Consider the following 10,748-nt stretch of genomic DNA (forward strand, 5'->3'; position numbering starts at 1 on the left):
ACTGTCAAAAGTAAGTACTGAATATGACGTCACTTATCTATGTGCGAATGTTTAATAATGAAGAACATTAAAACATTACTGTTGGCCACATGTCAGCAAAGATATGTGACATTAGCGATGTTTGTACTTTCAGCGTTAACTTGGTTTTAAAGCCTTTACTTTAATAAATATATATATAGTCGACCTTAATCTCACAGAGATTGTGATGATTTCATGGATAATTAAAGTCAGTCATATATCCACAAACACAACAAGCTGAAAGTCAGTGATGCTGCTCGGTTTGCAGTCCTGAATATCACAGCACAAGCAGGATTCACTGCACTGTTAATGTGAGCTGTGTTATATTGCTGCCTCTGTTCGGTGGTGTCGAGCCAAACGGACTTTAACGTGTGTTTGAACGAGCTGACGGTTCACTCGTTAAGCTGAAAGAAAGATGCTTTAATCACAGCAGTCACACATGTGTCCACTGCACCATCTGGAACTCTTCTTGTTTACACTCGTAATAACACAAACACTAAATCCTCCTGTTTGTAGCAGTGTGTACACCTGAGACTGTCACCTGTCTGTCTGTCCTGCACTCTCTCTCTGTTTCTTTCTCTCTGATTGTGGAATAAAAGTATGAACATGTGTTTATACAGTACATGTAAGCATTGAGCCAAATGTAATAATGCCAACGTATTAAACGAACAATATTTGTCTCTTATATATGAGAGATGAGATGAGATAGCCTTTATTTGTCAGTTTTAGGTCTTTTGCCCACGACCGAGATGACAGACCTTGCCGACCGTACTTACAATACACAAACATCACATTGGGGAGACAGGTCAGGCTAGGTAGCAGGAAAAAAACATTGAAATGTGTAACACAGAAGGATAATACAGGAATGCACAGATATCAACACACCATAGCACAATAAACACAGACAGCAACATGGCAAAGAGTTCCAGTGTGTACATCTGATCTGGGACCGCTGCAATCTTTGACTGCGCCTCCAGCTGACCCGATGTCCACATCAGAGGGGAGGTAAGCGTTGGAGGTGGCGTTGGATCCGGGGTAGGGAGGGTGATGCGTCGATGAGTGCTTATCAGTATCAGAATATGTATTTGTGTGTGTGTCCATAGTTCAGCTGAGACAGTGTCCTTCGCCCTGCCAGGCTAAGTAAACAGTCTTCCAGCCAACCCAGGTGGCCTTGCAGGGAATGGGAAGAACAGACTAAACACAGTCGTTATCAGGGTGTTTTGTTCAGCTCCGGCCTTGCAGCTGGCGCCAAAGGGGTCTCCACATGAAGTGATGGTGGCTTTTACTTTAGTGCGAACAGCTCATATGAATTTCAAAGCAGTTCTACAGTCCAACACTGGTCTCTCAATCTCCCGCTGGAGAGCCGCGAGCTTCGCCATACTTGCGTTCTGTGATGTTGTCATTTCATGTGCTCAAGGAGCCGATTCTGAGAACTCACAGCAGTGTGCCTCCCCGAGATGTATCCAGTCTGCAGTCAGAGATGTTATTCTGAGTATTCACAGCAGCCGTAGCCTCTCCAAGAGCTTATCCGTGCTGACTCAATGAGCCCATTTTGAGAAACTCACGCCTCTCCCATCATTTCAATCCCAGCGGGCAGCCTTGTGGGGGTTTGAACAGCCGGTTCAATCCAAGCTCTTCTGCTGGCCTTTCCATGTTAATCGAAGTTTTGCTGGATGTGCCAGAGTGTGCTTTATCTGATGCTGCCATAGCTTCTTCATTACTGGGGAGAAAAGCTTCCTCTGCGCCGCTCGCTCCGCGGTCATATCTTTATAAAATGACAAGAAGCAGTTCTCCCACAGTATTCCTTTCTTCTGCTTAGCAGTCATGAGAACTTTTTGTCGTGCAGTGTAACGGAGAAATCTCACCAGCACGATTCGAGGTGGCTGACCAGGTCCCGGGCGTGGTCTCGTACTTCTGTGGCATCGTTCCAGCTCATATTCCTCCCCTCGTAGACCTAGGCCATCCGCGAGTATCTTCATCACGTAATCATTTATGCTGCCACCACTTTCCAGACCGATAAGCCGAACGTTCTTTCTGCGGTTTCTGTTTTCCTGGTCGTCTACTCGGGCCCAAAGTTGTTCAAGCTTTTTAGCGTTTTTGCCATTATCTTCTGTTATGCTCCTCATTTTGTCTTCCACATCTGAAATGCGGCCCTCAGCTTCAGTCATCCGTATTTGGATTGCACTTATAGCGTTTTTAAATTCCACCATATCTGACTTGATGTGAGATACATCGGCCGCAACACTAGTTAGGATAGTTCCAAGCTTAGTCGTTTCGGCAAACAGGCCGCTTATATCCATCTTTGGCCCTTCTTCTTGGCTAGCAGGGCTAACCTTGGCACTGCTAGCATTACTTTCCCCCGCCGCCACCGTGGAGATTCGGGTTTGCACGCTCTTCTTCTTAGTTCCTGTGGCCATGTCTCTCAATAAATCCAAGGACACTGATCTAGCAAGTCACCGCAGTGAGGAAATATATTATTTGGGAGCGTTTACCTTGTTTTAAAACTAATGTAGGATCGATGGGGGTCAGAGACTCTCTATGGCGCGGCCATTCCCAAACGCTCCATCATGTGACTCCCCTAAAACTCTTTAATTTAACCATTTTGTCTCGCTGTCTCCTTTTTTTGACCCGGACACATTTCGTTATTTCCTCTCACCCCCTGGACCTTTTTAGGGGAACATAAAAATGTAAAAAAAAAAACGTATGACAACGACCATGAACATTAGGAGGTACTTGATTGTAATGGAAAACCAGTCGATCCGTGTCGAGTCAATCCAAGTAGGTACTAATGGAGAAGGGGCTTTAGATTCCTGAGAGGTGAGTCCAAGGATCAGGAGCTGATCACATTTAGGGATTGATAGATAGGATATAAATGAGCATACAGATACAGACTCCTTAAAGTATTATTGATCATTATTGATAAACTTGGTGCTGCAGCAGGGGCGGATCTACTGGGGTGGCACCCTAAAACAATCTCTTGCTGCTGTAGTTTTGCATATGATAATGTTCTTTATTTGGAATTTGAGCCTTTCTACAATTAGCAATGAATAGTGGAACAATGTACCATGTCGACCAATCAAAAAATTATATGGCATTTGGTTGTTTGGGGAGAGAGGCAAGCTTTGGATGTGACGACGGCAAGACGACATCAATAGGAAGTTCTGACATGTGAGAGATTTGTGACATTTAGTGTTCTTGGAGTGTGTAGTTAGTGTGTAGTTAGTGTGTAGTAACATGTAACAGTTTGATTATTTCTAATAAAAGCAGTGTGAATAGAATGTCTTTATTGTCATTGTCAGAAACTTGTAGTTAAAACAGCTGCCAAGACCATCGGAACATCTCTCCCTCTGCTACAGGACATCTTGTGTGCTGCATCAGTAAGGCCTCTTGTATCGTGCCTGACCCCTCACACCCCTCACATGGACTCTTTTCTCTCCTTCCATCCGGCAGACGCTATCATAGCATCGGGCCTGATCCTCCAGACTGCATGACAGCTTTTTCTTGCAAGCCATCGGACTCTCGAACTCACAGCCCTCGTTGTGTCGTCTTTCTATATACTGTACTGTGTATAGCAGAGATAACAATAAAGTTTACTTTGACTTTGTGCTCCTCATGTTGTGTAGCTTTCTGTGTGTTATAGTTATTATGCTACATGCTTATTTATTATATGGTGGATACAGTACATAAATTCCAAACTGGAGTTGTTTTATGTAACTGAGATGTTTAATTATGTAGTTTGAGAAAATAAGAAGAATGTTTATATAAAACATGCGTTTACTTATACTGCACTTGATGTATTTTAACCATTTATAATGCATATTACAGAATGTAACACCTGCATATGTATAAAGAAATGGCTTTGATTTTGCCACCCCATTTGATTTCCATGCCACCCAGGGGCGGATCTAGAAGGGTGGCATGGGGTGGCAAGTGCCACCCTAAAATGATCCCTTGCCACCCCAGTTTTGCATATGACAGTGTTGTTTATTAAAGTAAGACAGCATTAACAGTTTGAGCGTAGTTACAGTCAGCAGTGAATATAAATGCTAAAACTGAATATACTGCATAGTGTCCCCCCCCTGCACCAGTAACAAATGGTTCAGCCCATAGCAGGACCGGCTTTTTTCTTGTTTTCAGCAGCAAGCGATGCTCATGATCGTGCCAGAGCACATTTTGAACAACACCATGGGAATTTTGGATTTTACACAGGTGGGTGGATGTTACACTGTGGAAATGGAAGGAAGGTGAGTGTTATTAACCCTCTGTGGTCCACGGACACGCTGCACCTCCAGGGGTCCGTCCTTCGTACCTCGCTAAGTAGGTTAGCTGGATTAGATTGTTGACGATTTCGCGTGATCTTGGATCGTTCGGTTCCCCGAAGCTCATCTGGGACTTGCTGCCATAGCAACAGAGCCGTAAGCGTAAACCTGCTCGGGAGCAGGCTTACTTTATGTAAACAGGATTAGATCGCGGCCACGCAGGTATGCCCGCTTCATTTATACGAAAACAACAGCGATATTCCACCACTGTTTCACCATAAATAAATAACATCAATGTAACTAAAGATAATGCAGCACCTGATCCTTTTATTGATGTCACACAGATACATACAGGTCATTTCCTAAAAAAGGGAAATGTACTATTAACATTCTATTACATGTATGTGATTATTACAGATGTAAGTCATATTTCAGAGTAGTAATTGTAAATTACTTCGTGTAATCAAGATGAGAGACCACGGCTATAAAAGCGAAGGTGGATTTGGGAAGCCTGTCGCAGCCATGTCCTGTCCGTATACGCGAGCCACCCATTGCGGAAGGTGCAAGATTGATAAGGAGAGTCCTCAGAATCCAGCGTATATTGCGGGACAGACAGGATCCTTTAGCTCAGCGCGACAGTGTGCTCATAGAGAGATATCGATATTCCCGTGAGGGTATTATTTACTTAACCAACTTGTTGACGAGGGGGTGCAGGACCACCACCTGTCTTTTTTTTGCTCTGCCCTTTTCTTGGTTGCTGTTATAAACAAACAAACAGATTATTTCAGGGTCGCTTTCCAAGAGACTAAAAGCAATATAAGTGATAAATATTACCATTCTGTAGAATATTCTTATATTTCACTTTTACTTGTTCCCATGTTCTAGTGGGTCCTGTTGTGGCTCTAATGTGAAAGAGGATATAATGTAATATAATATAATATAATATAATATAATATAATATAATATAATAAATTTACCCTACCGCCTACTGGTGTTGGCCAGAGGGGCCGATGGCGCGATATGGCAGCCTGGCTTCTGTCAGTCTGCCCCAGGGCAGCTGTGGCTACAACCGTAGCTGCCTCCACCAGTGTGTGAATGTGAGAGTGAATGAATAGTGGCATTGTAAAGCGCTTTGGGTGCCTTGGAAAGCGCTATATAAATCCAATCCATTATTATTATTAAATTACTTACGAGTTTAATTTGTCAGCAACTTCCTGCCAGCCCTCTCTCCTTGCTTTTGCAGCCTTTGCAGTGTTCCCTTGCGTTCTGATTAAACTCTGAAACTCCTGAAATCCCTCACTCAAGAGTTCTTGCTCTGCTGCCGAAAAATACCGAGCGCGCACCTTCGACATTTTCGCCGACCAATCAGAGGGTTGCCGATCAATGTTTCTACTATCGATGCGTAGCCCCTTTTACGACACCCAGTGATGTCACATTACTTCATCCAGCTGTACTAATCGTCAACAGCAGGTGTGTTCGGAGAACCGGATTAGCGAGCTCACGGTTAGCGCGATGATTTGATCTTGGATGTAGTAAGCGACGTACGAAGAACGGGCCCCAGATCACATGACTGATGTAAGCTGACACAGCAACAAGCTGCAGCCACGCTGAGTCTCTGTTTCAGCCACATTGAAAGTTCGGACTTCAAAGTTTTTAAATTTTAATTACAGGCCAGTAAATCCAGAGTTATGATCATATATATCAGCCACGCTTCGTTCTAAATACTGTCGTCACGTGTGTGTTTTAAGCGTTTTGTAAGGACAGCACGAAAACAGGAAAGAAAGGAAAAAAGCCACCTCTTTCTTATTGGTGGAAAAATGCACCATGTCGACCAATTAAAAAAAAGTCAACATGTGGGATTTGGTTGTTTAGGAAGAGGGAAAAGTTTGGGGAGTGACGGTAACAGGGCGAGCGAGACAGAGCGAGAGAGAGAGTTTAGATGTGGCAGATTTGTGACGTTTAGTGTGTTGTGTAGTCGTTCTGTTGTGTAGTCGTTTTGTTTAGTGTGTCAGTGAGGGCACTAATGACTGTCAGAGGCACATTTGCAACGTAAACACTGTCACTAAGTAGAAAACCAGCGGAGTGATACACCTGCTGTTGTCGGGCCTGCAGGTTTGTCCCTGTGCTCTTCTGTCTTTTGGTGGACAAACTTGTTTTTACTGGCACACATCATTTGTGGGGCATCTTATTGCCACACCTGATTGTTCTCTCATTTTAGTTTTAGTAATATTTTTAAATGGTTGTAGAAAATGAAACAAACGGTGTATTGGCTGCATTTTTAGATAAATAGTTGTTTATGTTTATAAAATGTACGTTTTATATTTGCATTTCAAGTTATAAACATTTACCCAACATGTCTGTGTTGGACATAAACAACGTAAACTCAAAGGAGTCACACATCGCCGGTTGTATTTCAGACCTCAGTGGGTTCATCCAACAAATCATGAAAAATGAGGTTTACATGTTTGTTCATGACGGTGCAGATTTCTGACATTTTGTGTAATTTAAGCTGCAACAATGTGACTGTTTTCTAACAAAAACAGTGAAACTTAAGTTAGACTTGTGTTTGTAAATGAAGCGCCCCATGTTGTGTAGCTTACTGGAGTTTATACTTATTGAGCTACATATTTATTTATCATACAGGCTATACAGTACATAGCATCAAAACTCACATGTTTTATGTAACTAAAGTGTGTAATCATGTGGGCTACAGACAATAATTAAGTTATCGACTATATTTATATGAAAAACGTGCATACTTACTGCATTTGAATCATTTAACCACATGTAACCACCTGCATGAGTGTTTGGGGGGGGGGGGGGGGGGGGGGGGGGGCTTTGATTTTGCCACCCCATTTGATTTCTTTGCCACCCTCATGCCACCCTAAGAAAATTTCTCTAGATCCGCCCCTGGGCTGCACATCAGAGCTCGATTAGCAGGGCTGGAGAAGCAGCTCGGCGCTCGGTTCTTTCTGCCTCTGTTTAGCGTGGCGTTAGCTCGGTGTGCAGCACCGAGGGTCCTCCGGTTCGGTTAGCCGCATTCTCTTGGATAAAAGATGGCGAGTGAGTCGGTGAAGCTGTCCAAAAACCTGCTGCGGATGAAGGTGAGTGAAGCTGCGCGTGCTAACGGACACGCGGAGAGCAGCTAGCAGCCGATAGCTAGCAGAACGTTAGCTTTGTAATGCGCCGGCGCATAACTCCACTCAGAAATCTGATGATTTAAGGTTTTCTGCTTCACATGAAGTTTTAAATCTCACACAGAAGCTAAATTTTATTACCTGATGTCAAGTGTGACCTGGAGAGTAAATCGGCGTTCAGCAGAGTTAATAACAGGCTGTAAATGTAATTTATTAATAAATAATGTGTGTATGAGTATGAGACACTAAAGATAAGCTCTGACTTTAAAATGATCTGTCACGTGATGCGAATCTGAACCGGTGTGGATGCTCAGGTATTTGTTTTACGTCACTAATAATGGGAACAACGGCTGAAATTCATGCTTTAAAAACTGTATCAGAACCGGATATGACATCCAGGGGGCGGTTACAACCTACAGGGTGCTGGTTTGTTTCCTGGGGAGGCTGAACCAACGTGGAGAAGATGTTTCTGGGGCCTGATGCTTTGACCAATCAGAATGAAACCCTCTCAGCTGATTTTCACCTTTACTTTAAAAATCTGGTCTGCAGATGTGGAAGATTTCACACTGAGAAAAACAGCTGTGGTTCTCTGCAGGGAGACCTCAGCCAATCACAGCTGAGTGCAGTAAATCATTCATGAGCGCAGGTGTGGTTAAAACCTCACAGAAACGTCAGCTGAAGGTGACGTGTGTGTGTCCACAGTTCATGCAGAGACGTCTGGATGCAGAGACGAAGAAGCAGCTGGAGGAGGACGAGCGGAGGATCATCAGTGATGAGCACTGGTACCTGGACCTACCCGAGCTCAAGGCTAAAGAGTACGTATGAGCGTCATTCAGGCTCCGCCCACTTTAGTTCAAGCAAAATGTATAATTCAATTAAATTTTATTTATATAGCGCCAAATTACAACAACAGTCGCCTCAAGGTGCGTTATATTGTACAGTAGATCCTACAATAATACATACGAGCCTATGTGCAAGCACTTTGGCGACAGTGGGAAGGAAAAACTCCCTTTTAACAGGAAGAAACCTCCAGTAGAACCAGGCTCAGGGAGGGGCGGGGCCATCTGCTGTGATTGGTTGGGGTGAGAGAAGGAAGACAGGATACAGACGTGCTGTGGAAGAGAGACAGAGGTTAATAACAGATATGATTCAATGCAGAGAGGTCTGTTAATACATAGTGAGTGAGAAAGGTGACTGGAAAGGAAAAACTCAGTGCATCATGGGAATCTCCCAGCAGCCTACGTCTATTGCAGCATAACTAAGGGAGGATTCAGGGTCACCTGGTCCAGCCCTAACTATATGCTTTAGCAAAAAGGAAAGTTTGAAGCCTAATCTTGAAAGTAGAGATAGTGTCTGTCTCCTGAATCCAAACTGGAAGCTGGTTCCACAGAAGAGGGGCCTGAAAACTGAAGGCTCTGCCTCCCATTCTACTTTAAATACTCTAGGAGTATAACAGCCTCGCCGCACCGTCGTTAAAGGACTTTCTTCATGCAGCTGCTTAATGTGCAGTTTTCTGAATGGAGTCTAGTTTGAAGTCTGAACACAGTGAAGTGTGATTTAAGTACTTAGGGGTCAGAGGTCATGTGATCATGGAGGCGGATGATGTTATTCTGGAGGTGTTCTTAATACTGTGGCGTCTCTGCTCCTGCAGGAACCTGATCATCGAGGAGAGGAGTTTCGTTCCCTGCGAGGATCTGAAGTATGGCCGACTCTCCTTCAGAGGCTTCAATCCTGAAGTCGAGGTGTGTGTCATTTCACGCCCACTTCCTGTTTTTATTTTGACCCCTGACCTCGCGGAGTGTCAGATTACCTGACTGCTGTGTTTGGGAGGACACAGAGCTAAGAAACATCAGTTTGTTCTTCGTTTTTTTAACAATAATCAGCCTCGATTTAAACCAGCAGGGACTGTCTGACTGAAGGTTACCATGGAAACGACCAGCTGTTTTATTCATGTTTAAATATTGCTGTAAGATCTCAGCTGTACAACTGCAGCAGAAGCATCCCAGTACGACCCTGCCTCTGTCACCTGGAGGCTTCAGGTGTGTCCTACCCCCTGACTCCTCACCCTGGGTCCTCTGTCCTACCCCCTGACTCCTGACCCCAGGACGACGAGTCTCTCTGAGTGTTTGCTCTGCAGCATTTAAACTGGAACCGTCCTGTGTGTCCCTGCAGAAGCTGATGGCTCTGATGAACCCCAGAGAGGAAGAGGAGGAGGAAGAGGAGGACCTGAGCCGGATGCAAACAGACGTCACAGATGAAGAAATGGCTCTGAGGTACGAACTGTTTCCCTCTGATGCTGAAGCGCTGCGTGTTCCTACTGTAGCTCATTACAGACACACACACACACACACACACACACACACACACACACACACACAGTGCATGAGGCGAGGCTCTCATCTGCTGTTTTTCTCGGCAGGTACGAGAGTTTAGTTGGAAGCATGAAGAAGAAGTTTGCAACGAAGCGAGAGCGAGTGGCGCAGGAGGCGGACGAGGAGAACCACGAGGCGGCAAAGAGAGCATTCGTGAAGCCTCAGGACTGAAGATGCTCGCGCTCCAGATGTTTTTAGACGTGAGGCTGGCGTGGAGCAGCAGCTGTGTGGATGTTATACATCCTGCTTTTATTCCACGAGGAGGACACGAGCAGCCTCAGAGCTCCTGAGAGCTGCATGTTTATTCCCTGTTTGTTTTTTAACTCTGTATGTGACTCACCTGAGGGGTGTTTAAAGCCACGCCTCCTCCACTTGTTTGCTCGTCATGAGGAGGTGAAGGTTAGTTCAGACCTCTGAAGAAGTAAAACACAGACTGTAAATAAAAGATGGAGGATGTGTTTATTTCAGAGTGTCTCGTTTAAGCTCGAGTGTTGAAGCTCCGCCGCCTGACAGTTGGTGTGTTTAAAAACGGGTCGAACATGGCGGCGGTCAATGAACGTACAACGGTCTGGGCCGGGTTGCCAGCAGAGCGTGACATACGGCATTCGCCACGGGAGACGGATCCTCGGCTGACTGCCGTGACATCTGGGCCAGAACACCGCGTAGATGTCTCCTCCGCCCGAGCCATGGAGGAGAAGGTGGCAAGAAGCTCGTCTCCGCGGCGAGTGGCGGCCCCCTCGTTCCCAAAGGTGACTGAGAGGAAACCAGTTAGAGATGACGGCTTAGAAACGTAAAGTGTTAACAAATATAAACGTAAATATTTGGAAATAATTAGAAAACTTCAAACTGAAAATAATTTCAGAGTCACACATGAAGTTTGGATAAATTAAAATTTCAAAATAAAAGTAAAATTGTACCTTTGAGTTATTGATGTTTTAACTTTCAGTTATTTATTTCAGAAT

The 10,748-nt window shown here is 44.5% G+C and overlaps 1 protein-coding gene across 1 annotated transcript; it reads left to right on the forward strand.

The window, feature by feature from the left end:
- The first annotated feature begins 7,201 nt into the window (after window positions 1–7,201).
- mphosph6 (M-phase phosphoprotein 6) lies at window positions 7,202–10,253 on the forward strand. The gene is made up of 5 exons (XM_080875337.1): window positions 7,202–7,381; window positions 8,117–8,229; window positions 9,066–9,156; window positions 9,587–9,687; window positions 9,834–10,253. The coding sequence occupies exons 1-5, from the start codon at window positions 7,334–7,336 to the stop codon at window positions 9,955–9,957; spliced, it is 477 nt and encodes a 158-aa protein (XP_080731463.1). The 5' UTR covers window positions 7,202–7,333; the 3' UTR covers window positions 9,958–10,253.
- Window positions 10,254–10,748: the final 495 nt, after the last annotated feature.

The sequence above is a fragment of the Rhamphochromis sp. 'chilingali' genome (genome assembly GCF_963969265.1).
Source record: "Rhamphochromis sp. 'chilingali' genome assembly, chromosome: 2".
NCBI classification, from domain to species: Eukaryota; Metazoa; Chordata; class Actinopteri; order Cichliformes; family Cichlidae; genus Rhamphochromis; species Rhamphochromis sp. 'chilingali'.